The 21,967-nt window shown below is 49.1% G+C and overlaps 2 protein-coding genes across 2 annotated transcripts; both read right to left on the reverse strand.

Annotated features, from left to right (window-relative positions):
- Positions 1 to 3,576: 3,576 nt before the first annotated feature.
- On the reverse strand, positions 3,577 to 4,385 carry LOC123354497 (natriuretic peptides A-like). The gene is made up of 3 exons (XM_044996614.1): positions 4,251 to 4,385; positions 3,778 to 4,107; positions 3,577 to 3,591 (listed from the first exon to the last, which is right to left on the reverse strand). Exons 1-3 carry the CDS (start codon positions 4,383 to 4,385, stop codon positions 3,577 to 3,579), a joined length of 480 nt encoding a protein of 159 aa, XP_044852549.1.
- An 8,862-nt stretch (positions 4,386 to 13,247) lies between these two features.
- LOC123354498 (natriuretic peptides A-like) lies at positions 13,248 to 17,686 on the reverse strand. Its single transcript, XM_044996615.1, has 3 exons — positions 17,567 to 17,686; positions 15,500 to 15,785; positions 13,248 to 13,264 (listed from the first exon to the last, which is right to left on the reverse strand). The coding sequence occupies exons 1-3, from the start codon at positions 17,684 to 17,686 to the stop codon at positions 13,248 to 13,250; spliced, it is 423 nt and encodes a 140-aa protein (XP_044852550.1).
- Between the last annotated feature and the right edge of the window lie 4,281 nt (positions 17,687 to 21,967).

Raw genomic sequence — 21,967 nt, forward strand, 5'->3', positions numbered from 1 at the left:
ACCTCCACTCAGACCCAATTCCATACTCGGTGACTTCAGGGGAGAGCTTTGTCATTGACTTCAATGGCAACAGGATTGGTCCCACGTGGTTTATAGATGGTCCCTCCTGCAGTGGAGAGAATATTCTGCTTTCTTAGCTGGCCTCCCTCCCACACCCCAGTAAGTGTCTAAGTATCCAGCTGTTTCCTTAGCAAAGGCAGGTTTGGGTATTGCTAGGGCCCTAACTCCATCCTTAGTGCTTGGAGGGAGGCTGGGGCTGGCTTTCCTGTATCTCAGTAGCTGTGCTACCGTCTCTGTCCGATAGAAAACACCAGCTGAAACAAAACTCAGCTTAGTCCCGCTCCCAGCAGTAGTTGCTGTAAGGCAGAGCTGCCCAAGGTGTGTCCTGAAGTGTAATTCGTGGAGGTGGCAGCGGCAAATGCAGCCCTCCCCCCCTTTGCCTGTGAGCTGCAGCGGCTCATAGTAACAGCTTCACCGTTCTCCGCATCCTGTGCAACACTCTTGCTGTGCGTTGATTTATTTGAACCTTCGGCTGTATACGGATGCTGCCCTCTGCCTCCTGCTGAGTCACCAACCTACACTCTGGCGGGCGGGCTAGAAATTGGCACCAAGCCAGGGAGCCACTGCAGTGGTTGGGCCTGAGGGACTGACATGGCCACACCTGCCCCCTCCCCGAGGGAGCGGGGAAGTTCAAAATTTGGTTGAGTGGCTGTGGGCTAAAGTGCAGCTACCGTGGGCCTCGTCTCTTGCGCTTCCGCTCAGGAGCCGGGGCAGACGTGCTGGCTGGGAGGAAAACGCCTTTGCTCAATCTGCACTTACTCCTCCTCCTCGTCACACACGCACTGGCGGGGGGATGGAGGCGGGAATGGGAGCTGCCTCTTTTTTTTCAGTTTTTCTCAGGTGTAATGTAAAAAATGGGGAACCGGGATCTACTTCTCTTCAAAGGGAGCTAGGCCGCCCTGGGCTATGGGACATCTCAGTGCATCTGCAGTTTAAAAACATCCCCAGCCGGTGTGAAACAGATGCCTCTCGCTTGGCTACAGCATTGTCAGCGTAGGGACTGTGCCGAGGGGTCAGGATTGTATGTATGTGGGGGGGGGGGGGTATTTCTTCATAGGACAGAAGCAGTAAGTGTCTTGCTTGGAGAAGAAAGGTAAGCTGGTTCTAGATAACTCTTTGCCTTTGGTTTTATACTCTGCACCATTGAGTTAATACAGCGGCTATAATACAGTTACGCTTAAACCTGCCCCTGCCTGTACTCAGACTTAAATGGGGTTTATAGGCTCATTCATCCGAGCGCTTGTTAGGAGACCCACGATACCCTTAAGTTGCTCCTATTTACCGGATGCATTAGTGCAGGCCACTGAGATTTTGTCGTGGTCCTCTTAACGGAGTATGAGCTACATTTTTACACGCACAGACAGGTCCTGCAGGGTATGGAAAAATTAACCGTAGCCTTTTATTGCACTCATTTATTTGATGAAAGAAACAGACCTGCACTTTCTGTCCAAGGTGCTGAAATCTGGGCTGGAATTCTTTCCAGTGACAGCGGCCTAAAATGATCCTTTCACCTTTACACGTCAGGGAGAAAGCCAACATCCTGTACATTGTTTGACTAATGGTGCTGGGGGGCAAAGGGGGCAAATTGTTTGCAAATGGGTGAAGCCAGATGGCTGCTGAGTTTCGCCTACTGTCCCTGCTGCAACGTAAGTTACCAGCGAGGAGCTAAGAAGATGCCGTTGACTTCGGAAGAGCTTCAATGTCCAGGGCTCTGAGGAAGAAGATCAGGATTGCCCCCATCTCCAGGTATAGCTTCAAAACTGAAGGAGAGAGAAAAAGACAAGTAAATGTAGGGGGGGTAGATTTGGGGGAGGTATTTGTACTATCGGAGCATAACCTACTGGTGAGCGTGTTACAGGTACCGAACTTTAGCTCAAGTACATCAGCTTCTGCTTTTAGCTCTGAAGTTCTCTAGTTCAGGCACCAGTGTGTGGCTCAAACAGTGGTCATCACAATAACACCTAAAGGTACGGAGAGCGGGATCCTGGTGCACTAGGTACTATCCACACACACACGAGACGACAGCCAAGGCAGCTAGAGAGTGGGAGAATTATTATCCCTGTTTAACAGAGCGGGAGTTGGGCTACAAAGAGATGAAGTCACTTGTCACATAGGAAGTCTGTGGCAGAGCCAGGCTTTGATCCTAGATCTCCTGAGTTCCACCACTCAACAATCCTTGCTCTTAAAAATCAGCTGAATCAGAGCGAATGCAAGGCAGGGTTTTAAAGGGTGGCTAAAGACAGGAGCAACTTAAGCAGCTACTGGTGCATCAGCAGCCCCTTCCCATTGAGAAGTTCAGCAGCATCCCTTTCTCCCCCCCACCGATCCCTTTCCCCCATCCCCCAGCTGGGCTGCTGCAGTGTTAAATGTTTGGGCCCCTCTGTCCTGAACTCATCACAAAAGAGGGTGGAAGCTGGTTCCTTTTTAGTAGCTCCTTTAAGCTTTGAGAGGAGCCTTCCCATGGTTTGTGACTAGCTGGGATCGTAAAGTGGTGGGAAGGTAACATGTCGTACTGTCCGCTGCACGTGATCCTGAACAGTGCCAGAGCGTGGCCACTTGAGCTGAATAGCTAGAGCTGCGCTAAGACAGGAGTAAGATGTGGTGGTTAAGGCATAAATGTTTAAATCCTTGAATCGCCCAAAGAGCACTGGGATTGTTTAGTGTGGTTCACAGGGGGCTAACCAGGGGCCTTTTCATCATTACAAAGCGTTATCGGGTGAGACCAGGACCTTGAAGAGGCGAGTTAGCTACCGTGATGACTGTGCAGTCAGCGTAGACACGGACAATTGTGTTCAGTGCCATGCTGGCTACTTACAGTTACTCCCCGCTGGGACTGGGGTGTAGTTGGGACTAGCTAACGTGATGCTGAACAGGACTTGCCCTGGACTATGCTGACTGCGAAGTTGTCAGCCTCGTGCTGGTTGATCCTTTGGGGCTGGGATCTAACCTAGTAAAATTTTGCATCGAGGACGTGCCCCGTGAACAATGTGCTGAAATGAAGAAAAGGCAGCATTGGAGTCTGCCTAGTGAGGGAAACTTACTGGCACCGATACCTTTTAAATAGCAGATGAGTCGCCCGTGGGAAGAAGAGGTAGAAACCCCCGCAGGTTGGATTGTAAAAAACTCGACCCAGCAGAATGCTAGATGTTGAAGGGGAACAATGCTGCATTGGCCCCCCAAGAGATGGGCTCTGATTTCTATGGTCCTTACGGTGGAAGATTCCATTGCTCTGGAATCAAATGCATCCTTCTTGAAAGGATTTTATCTAGGGTGGTTCTTGTGGCTGGTGTCTGAGTGCACCAGTCCATCTGGGTTATGTGTTCTCACTGCATCACTTTATGTTAAATTAGGGAACTGACTGCTTGGGACTCAGCCAGAAAAGGACGCAGTCTCCATTGTTGTTTCTAAAAATTGAAATTTCCTAAATGTTCAGAAAAGACATGTAAGAGAGAGGGTCACCCAATGCACTGTAGCTGGAGCCCACACCCCATTTTAAGTCCCACTGTTTTTTTTTAATTATCCACCTGGACACTGCAGCACAAGAACAAGAGAGTTGACGCAGGAGACCCCTCAAAATCCATCATCCATCTTTTAACCCGGACTAGACTGTCCACCTGTGACTTCCTGGCAACTCCGCCCAGAGCGTAACATTGCTTCATCCTTACTCTATTGTCCCAGCTGTGCTTGAGTCATCTAGCCGTTCCCTCTCCCTCTTACCCGGTAGCTGTTGCATCCAAGTCCGCTCTGGGCTCCTATTCTATCTATCCGTTGGCCAAAGCAATCCGAGAACCTTCTCATGCTGCGTGGCGAGTTCAGCAGTGCTCGTAGTTTGCTCCTCAGGGCAGACGGAGGTTTCTCGGGCAGCTCCCAGCTGTTACGCCCATAGGCGAGGCCTTCTCTTTGGGGTCTAACGTAGTCGCTGTTCCTGGGAGCAAGGGGACGTGAGGCATCTCCTGGGGCTTCCTCATTCTGTTCGTTCATTTCTTGGGACAAACCTGCCTCTGCTGCTTCTGATGGGAGCTTGTCCTCCAGGTGGTCCAGCAGGGCCTGAAATGCAGAGAGAGGCAGTGGGGAGATAGCGTTATAGAATCGCCCTAGGGGACGGAGTGAATGGCAAAGCAGTGCCCACCTTCCCCGCTCCCCCAGCCCTCGGTTGCACCGCGTTCTGACAGTGATGCCTGCTGCCCTACCTTGAAGTCAGCCAGTTCAGCCGCGGAGGCCGAGCTGTACATGGGATGAGCTTTGGCTCTTCCTTGGGGCTTCACGCTGAGCAGCAGCAGCAGCAGCAGCGGGAACCGCAGGGCGGCAGCAGTCAACGAGCCCATGCTGGAGTGCAAGTTCTTCTCTCGCCTCCAGTGGTTTGCCCCCCGCTCGCTTATGGGCTGCGAGCTTGACCCCTCCCTTTTTATAGGCGCAGCGTCAGAAGGAGTCGCGCCCAAGGAATGAAGCCCGCCGCATTCTGTCACTTGCCCGCGATAAAGGATCTTGAGACCGGAGCTGGCAGAAGATTCCCTTTTAAAGTGATCCATCCCCCTTGCTGGCTGTCGCCGGGGCGGCGAAGGCGCGTCGGCTCCAGCGGGAATGACAGTGCGAGGACCGCATTCCTGTTGATTTGTCTCAAGAGGTTTCACACTTCAAAGGTGTGAGAGAAGCACCAAAAAACATCCCCCTTTATCTCTCAGCAGCGCCTCCGGATTCTTGTTCCTTAACGATGGAAACAATGAGGCAAGTGTTGGACAACTGGCCAGCAAGCCTCCTATGGGCATCGTGGTGGGGGGAGGCGGGAGAATTGGCTGCAGAGCTGCCATTAAAGCCAGTGACCTAGACGTGTGGGGCCAGGTTCTCAGCTGGTGTAAATCAACACAGCTCTTTGGGGCCAGATCGCTGTAGATTGGCTGAACTCCATTAATTCCTGCACCAGCTGAGAATCTGTCCCATTCCTTGCAGACCCAGAACCGTTTAACACTCCTGTCAGCGTGATGAAAGGGCTTCCAGCGGCCTGGGATTTCATTCAAGAATGGTGCTAGGAAGGAAGCTGGAGGGGGGTAGTCAAGTGTGCGAGAGAGAGAACTCTTCAAACGCTCTTTTTGAAAAGACCCAGCCTCATGTTTTGAGCAAAGACTGCAGCCTGGGTGTGAGAGAAGTGTGTAGGATGCCAGGGCAATTTTGTATTTCAGACCCATGATTTGTAACTGGAATCTGTAAATTGAAGGACAAGACACTGCTGGATTTTGAATTTCCTTTCACGTTTACCACTAGAATACATTCGCAAGTGATTCTGAAGATGTTACCGTCACATTTAGGGAGGAGTCAGGTGTCACTAGGGCAAGCGATTCTGTAGGACTGGGCAGCTCTGGGTCCCTTTCATAGAATATTAGAGTTGGAAGGGACCTCAGGAGGTCATCTAGTCCAACCCCCTGCTCAAAGCAGGACCAATCCCCAGGTTTTTAACCCCAGTTCCCTAAATGGCCCCCCTCAAGGATTGAACTCACAATCCTGGGTTTAGCAGGCCAATGCTCAAACCCCAGAGCTATCCCTCCCCCTCTTTGGTACCTTAGTCAAGTAATGGGACCTCTCTGCCTCAACCTCCCGCTTTGGTAACGGTGGGGATAACACTTCCCTCCCTCCTGGGGTGTTGTGAGCTTTAACTGATGATTATAATGCATGCGAAGAGTCTCGGGTGAGGAAGGGGAGATATTTTCGGAAGTTGCTTCTGTACCTGGGCTGAATCATTACTTGGAATCTAATCTAGGGTCGCTGTTTTTAACATCAGCCCTTGATTTGCATGGGTAGCTGTTTGCCCCAAGGGCAGCCTGGGGCGAGACAGTCTGCAGGGTGTTTGCCATTCCAAGCTCCGCCGAATCCCTCTCTCCCAGCCGCATGGCCTGGCGGTGCTGCCCAGCTGAACGCTTTGCAGAGGAGGAGTGTTACTGGCTCAATTGCCTGACTCCCCACGCCTGGTCTCTAGCTGTAGTTTTAATCCCTGACCAATAGCGCCACCTCGATCTTCCCATGGAGGGGGGGGTCTCTTTGCTCTGCTCCAGTGCCCATGCCGTACCCGACAGAATCTCTCCAGCCATTTCAGTCTGTTACCGGACCCTCCATTCATTCCTTCCCTTCCCCGAACTGCCTCTGAAAGGGGCCACCGTGAGCGGTCTCCTGAATCTCCATGCGCCAGCAGCTTCCCCCACAGCCCCGCACCTCTGCTAGTTAACTAATAAACCCATGGGGATAGTGACTAGGTCTCGGTGCTTCTTGTGGGGCCCACGCTCTGCCCTAGGAGTGAGTCTAAGCAGCAAAGACTTTAATGTGTGCTGCACGAGGGCTTACCAGAGCGAGTGCTCCAGCTCCCAACCAAAAGCCCATGTGCCATGGAAAGGGCAGCTGGGGGCAATGGGTTTTTCTATGCATGCGTGTGCCAGACTCCTTAAGTAGAGGCAATGCAAGCCCAGTGCTAAACCACAGTGGATGTCTGTCCAAGAGCCCTGATGCAGGGAACATCCTCCCTGAACTGATCCATAAGGACCCTGCCCTGTGCTGTTTCAGGTCTCCCCTCATCACCCACCTCTGCCATAATGCCTGTAAGAAATCAGCCACCTGGCAGGGCTAGACTGAGAGGCAGTGCGGGCTGCCCGTGAGACGCATAATTTAAATAGAGGCGCTGGGCTGTAAAATCATGTCGGTTTGCAGCTTGCTTGCTCGCTCTCTTACTTTTTGTGCCTCAGTCACTTTCTCAGAGTGTAAGCTCTTTGGAGCAGGGACTGGGCCTTCCTATGTGTATGTACAGCACCTAGCACTATGGGACCCTGCTCCTGCCTGGGCCTCTGGGACCTACCTCACTCAATATAAAATAATAACAAAGGTGGGTCTCTAACAAGGTTGCATTGGAAACCACGGGGGTGCTCTAGTGGGGCCTCAAGATGGGGAATCGCCTAGTGAAGGGGGCCTTGTTACATGTGTGGCCGCATTCTCTAGCTAGCTAGGCACCCATCAGCATGGTGGGTAGCTGTCCTGCAGAGAGGAATCTGGGCAAGAGAGGTACTGAGCTCGTGGTGCTGAAGGAAGAGTTCTGCTAGCTAATGCCAGCAGAGAGACAGGTTACAATTTTCAATGCTGGGTGCCTAAAGCCAAGCTCCTAAATCCCATAGACTAGAACTGGCCTGATTATCAGAGGTGCTTGAGCTCGTCGTAATCTAAGGTCAGTGGCAGCTGCTGGACACTCAATGCCTTGGGAAATCAGGCCATTAATACTGAAGTGCCCAAAGATAGATTTAGGAAGCAGGTGTTAGGCAGCCAGGATTGAAAATGGTGACCCTAAGTATCAGCAAGACAAGGAGGGTGTGGTCATCTCTTTCATTGGAACAACTGTTGGTGGGAGAGAGAAGCTTTCATGCATACACAGAGCTCTTCTGAACATCATCTTCCTCAGTCGCTTGCATGATGGGACTTCGTTTGAAGTTATGGAAGAGCTCAGTCTGATGATGATGATTATATGAAGGCCCAGAACAGCTGTCAGGGAGATAGTACATTTCAGCTAGGCTGGATTCAGGGACCTGGAACTCCGAAGTTTCCTACAATGATTTTAAAACAAGCCCTCGTTGTCCCTAAACTACAGACAGGATCTTTTGGACAAAGACAAGCAGAGAGGCAAGAGGCCATTTAAGGTCTTGCCGTACAGTGTACATTTGTGGTGATGAGCACAAAGTGCATCTCAGGCCAGAGCAGAGATCTTGGTGGGAAGGAATTAGAGCCACGGGGCATTGCAGCTGCATAAGTGGCTGGGAGTTTGTTTGTTTGTGGGTATCAGTGAAGTGGATTAAAGGGCTGGAAAAATGCAGTGAAGAGAGCTGGAAAAAACAAAACAAAAAACCCTCCAGAGTAACGAGGGACCATCTATATTTTCAAATATGCTGCAAACCCAATAACACTGGACGACTCTCTATAGTACCTTTCACCCAACCCTCTGAACTCGGTTAATTTGGCCTCGCAAACCCTCCTTTCAGGTAGGAAAGTATTAGTGTACCTACCGTTAGATGGGGAAACTGATGCACAGAGCAGGGAAGTGACTTACCCAAAACACATGTGGGAGTGGGTCTGAGAGCCCTAACCACTACAGAGCACTGCCTCTCTGGGGCTGATCCTCTCCTGAGCAGTTCATGACCTGTCTGGGTCGGGTCACTGCGTCGGTGCCACTCCAGTGGACTCCGTTGAGCAGTTTGGCGGTTGCCAAGGACTTTAGGGGATAAGACCCTTGGCGTGTAGAATCCATCAATGCTAAAGTTTTTCTGGATTTATATTTCCCAAACTATCTCCTCTCAGTGGAGCCGCGCTCGGAACTGGCTCTGACATTCCCCAGGGGGAGTTTTGCAGTTCGGTATGTTTCTATGTGTCGCAATAAAAACCCAGCCCGAGCAAGTTGCTTTTCCTAGACAGCCTCTCTTGCAATTTGCTCCCAGACTGCAGGGTCTATTAACATCATACCTGCAGCAAACACGGACTTGTTCCACCAGGAACCGGCTTGCTGTTGATGCTACAGCCACCTGGCTTTATGTCAGGCAGCTCAGACTCTTCCTTCCATATTTAGCACGTTCCACTGATTTTATGAGTATTTTGCTCTGGAGGCGCTAAAGGGGGAGGAATAATTTTCAAAGCCACAGTGTGTCTCCAGAGGTTTTGCTTGATGGCGTGACGTGCAGCTCCAGTGAGGACGGGATCGATTGCTAGAGCTGGGGTTGTTATCATCTGCCCTTCCCCTGGAGCACCTCACGTGGGGTCGCGCTGGGGCGTGGGGCTGGTTTCTAGCAGCTCCTGCCTGTCTCACTGCTGGCGGGTGTGGATGGGTAGGATAGGGCTGTTTATGAAACGCTCTCCTCTAAGAGAAACATCAGGGAGGCCTCACGTGGTGTGTTGCTCGCTGAGGGCCTGCTTTTGTGGCCGTTGCAGGCAATGGCAGAATACCCACTCAGTCCAGGGGAGCTGGAGCCCTTATATACGTGATACGCATGAAAGGTGCCTCATGATTGCACCAGAGAACGAAGTCCCCGGGGCAGGTGCAGCAGCAGGGCCAGCGTCCTCTGTGATGACCCTCCAGAAGCAACCACCTCTAGGGATGAAAATGGAGTTTACTCCTCAATCTATGCTTGTCATCTCCACTGAGATTGCTAACGAGAGAGATGGGAGGCCAGGCTGTCTCACTAAGGAAGCAGGGAATGGGAGTATAAAACCTTTTCATAGGATATAATAGTTTGGGCATGGGGGTGGGTCTGCCCCAAGCTCTGCCCCCAAACCAAACTCCAGCGACTGGTGACACCACTCACAGTAGATTGTGCACAACACAGCTGTCCTTCTGCCGGGAGGGCTTTCGGCAGCAGCAAAGGTGTTCCAGTGATATTTGAATTATCCTCCTCGTTGCCAGGATGCAAAGTTAATGCTCCACTGAGATCAGTAGGGGGCAGTTCAGTGCTATTGCACAGGCTGTGAGCACACTCAGGCAGACATCACTGCTTCAGCTACACTCAGTTCTCAAGCTGACGTTTTAAAATGAAACCTTGGATTCTGGATCACAAGATGGCAATACCCTCTCCTCACCGCACACACAGAAACTTTCTGTTCTGCCACTGGGAGCCAGTTCAATTTGACCCCAGCAGAAAAGCATTAAAAGCTTTCATTGAAAACCAAACACTCATCTGTGAGACAAACTGAGCAGAACTATGGGCATTAGGCACCCAAATACCTTTGAGGATCTGGGACCAGGTGACTCATCATTCTGTTTGCATGAACAATGTAATTCTTATAAGCATCTTCTTTAACTGGCATGCCCAGAGCAAAATACCCACCCAGCTCTTAAACTACATTTCCCAGAATGCCAGCGGCCAAGGGTCAGAGTTCACATACTCCTTTCCAGGTATAAAAGCTCCAGCCTCTGTGTGTAATTCCATTACAAGGTGTTTCTGCTACCAAGATAATAGTGAGGGAATGAAGTAACATTGTTCCAGCTGCCTCTGATCATCCCATGGCACAATCAGTCACGCAATCAGCTTTACCAACACAACAAGGTACTTTCTTGACAATTAATGTAGGAATTGGGGGTGGGAGGGCCGCTCATGTAACTGGTCTCATATTTATTCTTCACAGCAGTAATGCCTTTGGTACTCAAAGCATTGCAATATGCATTGGTGTAAATCTCTCTCTTTCCCCAGTGTATTCTCTGTCTGGGTTAGCTGGAGTCACACCAGCACAAAAGAAAAAATTTGCTGGCCGGTAAGCAGACTGTAGAACAAGATATCCCTTCTCCTTACGCCTGTATGTGTATTGGTGGTGACCCAAGTTCTCTGTCCCATATCTCCCAACCCCTCTGATCCAAGCAGTCATTGGATACTATTATTCTAGCAAGGGTTTAAACCCAAATAAACATCACCTAGGCCTGGTTTACACTTAAAAGTAAGTTTACCTTAGCTGTGTCACTCAGAGGAGAGAAAAGTTCACATCCCTGCCAGGCAGCTGCAAGCTATGCCCTGCTGCAGACATGGCTAGGATTGCTGAGCAGGGTACAGCTGCTCAGAGAGGTGGGTTACCTATTGCAATGGAAAAATGCCTTCTGTCACTGTAGGATGTGTTTATGCTACAGTGTTAGTGCCACAGCTGTGCTGCTGTAGTCCTAGTGAAGTAAGGAGAAGCTCTTGTGCTTTGCAGCCAGCTGGTAATTGTGCTAGTAGTTTTTGCGGTGCATTGCCGAGTTAGGAAATGAATTGAGACCAACAGCTCACCTCATGCAAGCCATTGGACGGGGCACGTGCTTACAGCTGCAGTTGCTTCTGCCCTGTGTGGGATTTGAACTCCTGGCCTAGATGGGGAAACAGAACTCTGCAGCCCATTATAAAAACCCCAGGTCATCCCATCCTCTCTTACCCCTTTGAGTATTTATTGCAGCTGGGTTGTCAGTGCCCCACCCACAGGACCAGTGAAGTAGTGGCACAAGGGTAGGCACAGTTGGAAAAGGCCTCACATAATTGGCAGGAAGATCAGGGGGCTAGAACCATAGACCAGAGTTGTGCTCGATTCCTGACATGACTCACATCAGAGCTAAGAAACAGGTGGGATCCGGTTACCATGGGCACTAGATAGCTGGTGTTACTTCCTCTGTGTAAATAGAGGGCCAGTCATGTTAGCTAAGACTGTGTCTACTCAGGAGCCAGGAGGGTGCTTCCCAACGCAGGTAGACAGAGGCACTTCCTCAGCTCAAGTTAGCGTGCTAAAAATGGCAGTGTGGGTGGTGGCTTGCACTAGCCACCCCACCCCCCAAGTACATGCAGGAGTGATTAGCCCAAGCTGCTGCCTGCCCAGCTGTTTTTAGTGGGTGGACAGACACTGTGTCGCTGCCAGGTAGACACACCCTAAGGAGGTAAATTGTGAAACCTCCTCTGCTTAATAGAAAGGAAACTAATTCCCTAGCCCACAGCTCTTCAGTTCAGAGCTACCGCGAAGTAACTGCCCCAACGAGTCCTGGACCGTTGTATGGACAAAGAACCCTACTTTGATACTGTTACGTTGTGTTACTGGGTCTTCGCTGTTTGTGGCCTTGTGTGGGGGGTGATGTTACCGGTGTGGATTGTCGGTGGGGGGAAGCAGCTCTTTCTAACACACAGATCACATCGCTCGAGGGTGGTGATTGAACAGGGGCAATGTATCGTTGGGCAGCCTGTTACTGATCTTCCTCCGGTATGAGTCACTAGGCCAAATGCAGCGGGGGTAAGTGGGTGCCAGTGGAGTGGCGATCTCTGTGCCCGTGTAAGCAGTAATTATAAAGGGTGTTGGTGGCACATCGAGGACCTGGTGTAGCTGGCCGGGTAGCTGAACTCCTACGGATCTGCCATGCTGAAGTTGTGTGAAACTCTCAGGCTGAGAAGGGCGATGGGGAAGTGCGGCAGGAAAAGCAACTAGCAAGAGGGTGTGAGACAAAGCAAACCCATCCACACCCTTTTGTGTATGGTTGCCCCCTTTGGGCCACCTTTAATCTCCGTGTGAGCAAGTACAATTCCCAGGCAGCTTGACTTTCCCCATAACTCTATCGCCTTCAATGGGCTTACTCCTGTTTTCAGCTAGCGTGTTTGAGATCATGGTTAGACCTGCCGGGCCAAATTCATTTCGGCACCGGTGCAGAGACCAGTGTCTTGCTGTCCCGTTAGCCAGAACTGTCCTTGGGGTGTGTTGTGAGGAAAACCCGGTGGGGCCAAGATTTTCAGAAATTGATGCCTAAAGTTTGACACCCAAATAAGTAGCCGTATTTCCAAAAGTGCCTGGAACCCATTGCTTCCAATAGTCCTCAATGTAAACTACTGGGGATTAGGCACTTTAGCAAATCAAGCTACTTATTTCGCCTATGAACTTGATTCAGATCAAGGGTGTAAATCGATTAAATCCACTGAGGTCAGCAACTACATGAGTGTAAATGAAACCAGGGTCAAGCCCACAGCGTGCACATGGCAGTGATTAAGGGTGAGGGGGTGTCAGCTGAAGCTGGCCAATGGTAAACAGAAAGGGCTGCAGAATCATGGGATTCGAACCTGCAGAGTTCAGGAACCTTGCCCCCAAACCCTGGAAACTCTGCTGTAAAGTCCCAGAATGCCAAGGAGTCCTGCCTCCCACAGAGTGTGTTAATGCTGCAAAGGCCACGCTTGGGCTGTGAATCTAAAAGCAGCTGATAATGGATCTCTCCCTCGGTGCTTGGAGCCTTAATTTGGTCTGCGCAGTTAAACACAAGCAATTAGCCACCCTCCAGCACCCCTAAGTATTTTACAAACTGACTCCTAGTGATAGGAAGTCTCTGCCCCATCTCTCCCAGGCATACTGCTTTTGAGTCCCTAAACTGTGAGATCCTGCCTCACCGATGGCAGTGCCCCTAATAAAATGTAGGCATTTGAATCCAGGAAAGCACATGGATTTTTTTTTTTAATGCAACAGACAGGAAAAAACAATTCAACATAAAAGACTAATGTGTTAGTTTTATTTGAACATGATTTTTTTTGGTGCTAAAGTAAGAAATGTTCTTATAAAACATCAAATAAATAAATAAATATAAATAAATAAATAGGAATAACTTCTCCATGAAAGCGTTTAGAAAGCACATGGAAAGCGTCCTGGGAGAAATCAGCACTGTAACACATTCTTCAGAGCACCGGAGAGTCACCTTAATTCTTCCTGAAACCTGCAAGCAAGTCATGAAACAAGAGTTATGGCAGGAAAATGGCGAGACCTTGAATGCCCTTTGCTCTGTCTTTCAGTGTTTGCCACCCTCATCCTAGGTCTGTGCTTTGACAATCAAATCCCCAAGCTGCGTCCTTTATTAAAACACAGAAGGTGGTTTTGTTGGGTGACCTTTGGCAAACCACTTTGCCTTGCTGTACCTCAGTTTTCCCATGGGACTAGAATGAGACTTTATGCTTTATTGTAAAGCACATTAAGATCTATGGATGAAAATCACTATAGAAGAGCTGAGCAGTATTGTTAAATCCTGGGTTAATATAAATTGTCTGGGGGTTAAAGAAAGATGCTTCTCTATGTGATGATGCCAGAAATCATTACCAGGGCTGCTTTTAAAGGACAGTGTCAGGTTAAAAATTATAACTAGCCTTGGAAGGATTAGCTTTTTATCGGTAAATATCAGTAGATGTCAATTTCACCTTACCCACAAACAAACAAAAAATATTGCCATGGATTAATCATTGAAATTTACAGCTAAGCAAAGTAAGATGCTGCTTGAGAACTTACTAGAGTTTGATTTAAGGATATTTACTTGATCTGTTTTGACATGTGATGTTGATCGCTTGTGTTCCTGACTCGCTTGTGTTCCTGATTCAAATTAACGTTTGAATTTCAGTGTCTGGTGTCATAAATAACTGTCCCCTCCCCTTGTTAATTTCCTGCCACTGAAAATTTAAAGGATAAAAATGCTTAAAAATAAACATCTGTATATTTTTTAGAATATCAGATTCTGCCAAGCCTAATTATAATAAAACAAACTTGCAAAAACATTATTTTGTTACTAATAAGCACTGTAGATTATTAAAATTAGGGACAGATCCTCAGCTGGTGTTAATCAGCATGGCTCTGAGTCCATGAAGCCAGTTTACACCAGCTGAGGCTCTGGCTCTGAAAACTGTAAAAAAATCTTAGGCCATGTCCGCACCAGGAGTGCCTCGTCTGTATAGTATACTGGTATTTTCCTGTACCAGTAAAGTGCTGGGCTTTTGCAGGCATAATTTATTCCAACCCCTTCCCCCTCTCCGTCCTGAGCTGTAAAGCACAGCCTTGCTGAGATAACTGCATCTGTACCCGTGGCTTTTTCTGGCACAGCTCAGTTGGTCACAAATCACCCCTCATCCCACCTCGAGCAACACAACCATGCTGGCAGAAGTCTGTAATGTAGCCATCACCTAAATTACTTCTCCCCATTGCTGCGGTTGGGTTTACACGTTGTACTTCGCTCAGATCGATCAATGAAAACAGACCAGTCAGTCTAATTTTCTCGGGTTCTCATGCCCTAACCTAATGCTGCAACGACTGGTTTGCAACCCCCATTGGCAGGGGTGGGGAAGTGGTTACGTCCAGATCAAACACTATTTATACTGAGATTCTTCTAAACAAATGTCACTAAAACGCTTTTGTTTTAAATGTTTTCCTTTTTTAAAAGCAAAAGCCAAATTGCAGGCCTACGCTAGTGGGCATCATTTCTTTAAAAGCAAGACGTCTTTGGTAGCAGAAGCATCTCTCTATCCAGGTTTTTATGCTATACCTATCACCGTGGTTTCCACGCACCTTGCCATGTCCCTACGCTCTTAATACCACTAATTAAATAAACACATATAGTGGCACTAATTTGCATGATGATGATGTGCAAAAATAGGCTTGGATCCTGCATATGGCCCCTTGTGCCCATGCAGCTCCCAGCTGAATAGATCCAATGGCAAGATCAGAGCCACAGACAAGAAGGTCCTCACTGCAGAGTCTCAATAAAGGGAGATAAACTTTGGACAGGACACAGGCGGCCAGTTCAGGAGAAGGATGAGGTGGGTTTCAAGGCTGGATTTGGAGAAGGGAGCCTGGTGCAAGGGGGCTGTTCTAGACGTAGGGGTAGGTGGTAAAAGGCCCGAGGATAAGAGCGGGGGAAAGGATGGGAAGAGAGGCTAAGGCAAAAGGGGTGAGGTGTGTAATGAGCAGGAAGGAGAGGAGTGGGAAGGAGAGCAGATGACAGGGTGGTTTGACAGGACAGAGATGTCCATTGGGTTGTCTCTAAGGTCCATACAGAGAGAATCTTTTTGCTCTGAGTTTGTACAGCACCTAACACAATGGGGTGCTGGTCCATGACTAGGCTTCCTAGGAGCTACGGTAACCCACAGAAATAATCCTCCATTTATAATGAGTTGGGTTAGGAGGGACTCACCATTGCAGCCCATTCCGCTCAGAGAGCCGATCCTGTCAATTCTTCTCCCAAAGCAGCCTGAGTCTCTCATCATCTTGGGAGCTTGCAGCCCCCTCAGTCGCTTGAGGATGGGGTCGCTGTAGGACAGAGGGGCGCTGGGGGCTGGCCTGGGCTCGGGCTGCTGGTCACTGCTGTCGTCGAAGAGTTCTGGTGGAGTGTCCTGCTGAGCTTCGGGCTCCTGAAGATCAGGGTTGGACTCCAGGGCCTCCATCAGTGAGAACTTGTCCTCCAGCCTCTCCAGCAGAGCCTGCGAGAGACGGGCGCAGACTGAAACACCCGTCCCTGTGGATTTTCCCCCTTGCCTTCCTACCCGCTCAACCTTTGCCTAACCACTGAAAATAGCAGTCGTCCTATGGCCAGAGGGCCGGGAGAGACTGTGCGCAGGCTGGGCCGTAGGGTCACCTCGCCTCTGTCATCTTTGTCCAACCCAGACCCTACAGTCTTGTTACTCTGCCCGTGTCTGAGCACATACCCGGGGGGTTGGGCAGGGTTGTGCTTGGGTGGCTAGCCTGAGCCCCCCACCCACCCCAGCCACACTGCTATTTTTAGCGTCCTGGCTTGAGTAGAGCTAGCACATCTGTCTACCCCCGCCGAGAAGCACCCTCCCCGGTGCTGTGTACACATCCCCTAAGATGGAAGGGGTGGTTGGCTGCCTCAATGTCCTTTTTGGGTCTATCTCTGCTCCAGGTTCTTAGCTAGCGGCAGTGACCTGCAGTGCTCCTCTGTAGCTGGCCAACAAGCTGCCAGCTTTCCCATTCTTCTGCAGGGGTCACCTGCATCTGTCACCCGCCAGGCTGTTGCGAGGGGCTTTACAGAGAGAAACTCTTGATCTCCCCCAGAAGCTGCCCTTGGTGTGGAACAGTGTTGCTACCCGCTACGGTAGCGTGGGGTGCACACATCTAGAAAGCCTGCACGCAAGTCTTTGCACTGGCTTCCTGCTCACTTCTGAGGATCACTCAAGATGAGTTTTAAAGCCCCGAATAACGTGGAATCAGGTCTCACTTCCAGGGCAGCTCAAAACAGCCACTTGCTGTCCCTTCCTAGGTTTCAACCCCCTCCAGGGAGCAGCTACCCTCTGGAGGGCGCTGCCTGTGGGGTTCTCTCCTCTGGGCACTTTGCAAGAGCCAGACCCTAGCTATGAGGCTCCATGCAAAATTTAGCAGTTTGGCTTAATTTTTGCCTGTTTTATTCTGGGGGGTGGTTCTAATACTTTTAGGGAGCTTGTTCCTTAAGGGCTTGGTCCTGCTCACACCCGTCCCAATCCAGCAAAGCATTTAAACACGTTTAACTTTAAGCAAAGATATAATCCCATTGAAGTCACTGAGATCGTTCATCATGCATGACGGAACCTGAATGTTGGTTGCTATGGCAATGGACACTATAAATCCCACAGGTGCATAATAATTTCCTAGCTCTGGGGGCTTTTCTGAGGGAGTCCAGCTCTGTGATCAAACCATTCATTCATTAAAAGTAATGAATTTTCTAAAAGATCCCACCCATCTGCCCCAATCCCCTGCTCATCTCCTGCCCACACAAACCCTGGGTCTTTCCTCGTGTTTCCCAAATGTGAGTGCACTGCTTCAGTGCACCTGTACCTTAGTGAGAGAACTCGTATGAGGGACCTCATCTCAAAAAACCCGTTGTCTCCTCTTATAAAGCTACACTGATCCCTTTATAATTCCTTCTAGAGGAATGTCCCTAAGTTCTATTAGAGCCTTAATGAAAGACAGTTTCCGTATTGAAGAGGCAGATGTTCCATAGCCTCAGGACCCTCTTCATCCCTGCTACCACCAAGGATCATCAGATGAACCCGCTAGCTGAAGGGATCAGTCCCTCAAGGGTTCTGGGTTCTCTGACGTGAGAGCCCCATCTTCAAATGGTTTGGAGCTGACAGTGCAGTTGGCTGGGTCACCTTGTCCCCTGTGAGTCTATGCTAGCTACATTACTGCACTGGAGAACGGTGTTGGCACCACCCCGTGCTTGGCTGAGCCCTAGAGAGACTAACGACACAAAGCAAAGAGTCCTCACCTCCATGCTGGCCAGTTCTTTGGCTGGGCTGAGGCCGTAGATGGGGTTGGTTCTGCTGGACTGGAACTGCATGAGCAGCAGCAACAGGATCCCGCAGGAAAATGAACCTTTAGTGTCCATCCCTCTGGATCGGTTTGGACGATGGGAAAGTTCAGGCTTCTTCTGAGATGTCCCTTCAGGTCTCTCTTTCTCTCTCTTCCTTGTCCTGTTCTCCTTCCCCGGGCTGGTCTTTTATACGGTTTGGGTGTGATCCCTGCTTCCTAGGTTATCTGTGGATTTATCGGGGGCACATTCCAGTCCCATGGCAGGCATGCAGCTCTGTCAGGAGAAGATTCCCTTTATTAGCTGTCATTAGGAGGCAGCTGCTGCCGCTGAGGAATGTATGTCACAAGTCAGTGATTTCATGTCACTCTCCCGCCTCTTGATACCAGGCGCTGAGATTAGAGTCCAGTTGGAAATTCTTAGCAATTTTGTTACGAGAGACCCCTGTGGTCAGATTCATGGAGATTGGGGGGGGAACAGCCCTGAAACTGCTCTGAATTCTTAATTGGGAGCTTTTGGGAGGGAAATCACCTTGTACAGGGAAAGGAAAAGATCCCAGGTGCAGACTTTGGGGAGGTAGAATCTGAAGAAGACCGATCTCCTAACAGTAAATTTGAGGCTCTGGACAGACTCCCCTTCTATATATGGAATATGTGCAGCTGCTGCATACCATGGCATGTGCTGAAAATCCCAGACCTGGGGCTCTTCTCTTCTCAGTAGCTTTAGAGGGGAATCTCACTATTGGGATTGTCTTTGTTTGCACAACCCCTACCAGAAAGGGGCCCTGATCCCTCTTTCCTCTGCCCTCACCCCTCCATTGCAACCCAAATGGAACCTTTAGGCTGATGTTTCAGAGGTGCTGAGTACCCCCAGGTCCCCTTTACTTCAGTGGCAATTGTGGGTACTTGGCACATTTTGAAAATCAGGCCACTAGTCTAGATAGCTATAAAGTGTGTGTGTGTGTGTGAGAGAGAGAGATATCAAGGGCCACATTTTCAGGTCAATGAGTATCTTGTCTAAGCATGAATTGCAGGGTTTGGCTCTAAATGAGTTTGGCTACAGCATGATAAGCAATTGTAGGTTCAGGAATAGTTTTCTCTGAGGGCCAGATTCTGATGCCCTTGTGCAGAATAGCACCTCATTCCACAAGTAGTCACACTGACTTCCATGTAAGTGCTATGGTGACAGGTGCTGCTCGGCATGAGTCAGGGTGTCAGACTCTGGCCCTAAAAAAAATGTGTGGGGTGCACACAAGCATATATGGTATAAAACATTTGGGTTGTTTTTTTCCTTAGAGATCTGAAGTTTTCAATATTAACTAAAAGCCAGAATGCTTAAATATGATAGTCAAATTAGATTCCTTAGGAAAATACTGCTCTATCATGAAATCACCCTTCAGCCTCGTGCTTAAAACACGAGAGGCCATAAAAATGACTCCATTTACAGATATTCAGGGGAGATCTACGCTCTGACATGTAACGTTCTCTTCTAAGCTTACTGACTGGGTTCTTCTGAAACAGATAAAGCTGAAGCAGAGCAGTGGATTGCTGAGGGAAATGGATTTCCTGGTCTAATCTAAAATGAATTTGTTCCATCATCTTAAAAAGACAATCAATTAGTGAAAAAAATCTCCCTACAGATTATGTAAATATTTATAAATAACAGTGCTAATTATGTATATATTAGTGTGTATGATGTAGTGGTCGGTGTGTGCGTGTATAATATCTATACACACACTTTGTGTGTATATCTAACAATGCATAAATATATTTGTGCATGTAAAATAAAGGTTACAAAGCCAAGCCCTCAAAAGCACACTTTGCACCTTTAAATCAGCCCCCTTGTGCTGTGCTTTATGATTGTAGGCGAGGGTGTTATTAAAGACTATTTTCCCCTCCCCGAAACCTCTCCCTCACTCTGTGCACAGGACGGAGGGTACTCACTTAATGAGCAGCGATTCATTTGTTTTTTTTCTCCTCATTCTTCCATGTGTGGCCCTGGGCCTTATTTGCTGCACACAGTTCAAACCCTGCTCTGAAGAATTATTAGTGCCCTTGTGGGCTTTTCTGTGCCACTCATCACTATGGTATCTGAGTGTGTCACAAATGCTAATGCGTTTATTTTCACAGCACCTTGTGAGTTGAAGGGGTTTTATTCCTGGTTTACAGGTGGGAGAGCTGAGACAGAGATTAAGATCCAAAGTATCCACTAATTTTTGGGTGCCCAATTTGAGATGCCTAGGACCCGATTCTCTTATTTAATACATAAGCCCCTTTGTTTTCAGTTTAAACCATTTTTTTACCTAAAAATTCTCCGGTTTTACAAAAAGCATTATTCATTCTTTTTCAAATGTTCACCCTACTTTTGTATCATTCAAATGCATAAAAATAACTTGTTTTATTAGGAAAATACATAGATCCCAGGCACTATATTGTATTGCGATAATACATTAGTCTGTGTGTATGTGCAAAGCTGCCTGTTGAAGTAAGGCTACGTATTAGTCTAGAAGATGCACAGAATAAACACACAGGCACACACGCAAGCTCTGAAGTGTGCACATCTGAACGTCCTGATGAATCTCACGTACACATTTCAAGCAGCTAGCAGATAACCGTTGGAAGATTTGACAGTAAAATGGGAAGAAAACAATCTATCAGAATACACGTCAGAACATAAGGAAGTATTCAAAAGTTTTAAATAAAAAACAGGAGAAAAGGATGGAGTTATGTGCTGCACGTGGTGTTGCCTAGATATTAAATGTAAATATGGCAAATAGTTCTAAGTCGACAACAGTAAACTGTTTATTCAAACAAAGTTTTATTTGGGGATTATTTTCTTAAACTCAGAGGTGGCCTTGTGTTTTGAGTTCTGTTTTAGTTCTGCAGCAAACCACATTGATGAATGGAATTCCAAGTATTACTTTTGTAATGAATATTTCCCCCCCAATCCTTCTGTCCACCAAAATGAACCCTGATATTTACCCAGAAAAATTAAGTATTTTTTTGCACTGATTGTCACCTGTTTTTGTTCTGGTGATAATAAACACTGAAATTCCCAGGAAAAATTAAATAAACTAAAAATGAAGGGCCCTATTCATACACCATTCTATGGCACATCATATATTCCAAGCCCAGCTCCCACTGACTTCAGGAGCAGCTTGGCAACTGACCCCAGGTCCCAAGATGGGCACTCAGAAAATGAGAAGCACACAATTAGTGACTACCTGTGGAAAAATGTGTGTGTGTGTTTTGTTTTTTTTTAATTCCTTTCCCAATATGGCATAGGAAATCAGAGGCAGGGACAGAAGCCAGTTCTCCAGGGCAGCATTCAGCTACCATATCCATAACCCCCCGCCCCCTCTTCCCGAGATCCCCTCCCTCCTTCAGGACCCAACATCCAACTTGGGTAGCAAGAGAAACACTTCTGACTAGGGCTGGACTTGGCAGCTTTAGTCGTGTTCTTTTAAGGTAGTTAGTTTTGTGTCTGTAATAGAGGGTGGGGCGGCTGTGTGTGAATGGGTGTGCATGAGAATTCCTGACTGCAGCTGTAGCGATCGGATGTATAGGGCAGGGGCGGGCGAACTTTTTGGTCTGAGGGCCACATCGGGTTTTGTAAATTGTATGGAGGGCTGGTTAGGGGAGGGGGTCGTGGCCCGCCCCTCACTTCCTATCGCCTCCAGCCCCATCCAACCTCCCCCATTCCCTGACGGCCCCTGTGGGACCCCTGCACCATCCACACACCCCCTGTCCCCTGACTGCCCCCAACACCCCATCTGCCCCCCCTTCATGACTGGCCCCCCCTGGGATCTCTGCCCCCATTCAACCTCCTGTTCCCAACCTGACACCTATCCACACCCCTGCCCCCTTACTGCGCTGCCTGGACCACCGATGGCTGGTGGCGCCACCCGGCTGGAGCCAGGCCACGCTGCTGCCACCGCCACTGTGCAGCAAAGAGCACTGGATCAGGCCAGGATTTGCACCTGCCCTGCCCAGAGCATTGCACCGGCGGTGGAGCAAGTGAGCTGAGGCTGCGGGGCAGGGGCCTGGGGGGTAGCCCCCTGGGCCAGGAGCTCGGGGGCTGGGCAGGATGGTCCCGCAGGCCGGATGTGGCCCATGGGCCGTAGTTTGTCCACCCCCGGTATAGGGCCATATTCTGCCTTCCCTCACCCCCTGGTGGCCCCACTGAAGCTCAAGGGCTGTAAGAGGGGGCAGAACTTGGCTCATCCTTATTAATACAGTTGGACTTTTATGTTATTCCTTGTGGGACAAATCCTGACGACCTCCCTCAGGCTGCCAACTTCAGGGTTTGTCCCTGTGTAGTTAGGGTGTAGCCAGGCCAGTCTAAGGTGCCACAAGGACT

This window comes from Mauremys mutica, chromosome 21 (genome assembly GCF_020497125.1).
Source record: "Mauremys mutica isolate MM-2020 ecotype Southern chromosome 21, ASM2049712v1, whole genome shotgun sequence".
Taxonomy (NCBI): Eukaryota; Metazoa; Chordata; order Testudines; family Geoemydidae; genus Mauremys; species Mauremys mutica.

Coding starts and splice junctions, on each gene's coding strand:
- LOC123354497 (XM_044996614.1), bottom strand. CDS start 4,385: ATGGGCTCGTTGACTGCTGCCGCCCTGCGGTTCCCGCTGCTGCTGCTG. Junction 4,108..4,250: donor CTGAACTGGCTGACTTCAAG/GTAGGGCAGCAG, acceptor TCTGCATTTCAG/GCCCTGCTGGACCACCTGGA.
- LOC123354498 (XM_044996615.1), bottom strand. CDS start 17,686: ATGGACACTAAAGGTTCATTTTCCTGCGGGATCCTGTTGCTGCTGCTC. Junction 15,786..17,566: donor AAGAACTGGCCAGCATGGAG/GTGAGGACTCTT, acceptor CGTCTCTCGCAG/GCTCTGCTGGAGAGGCTGGA.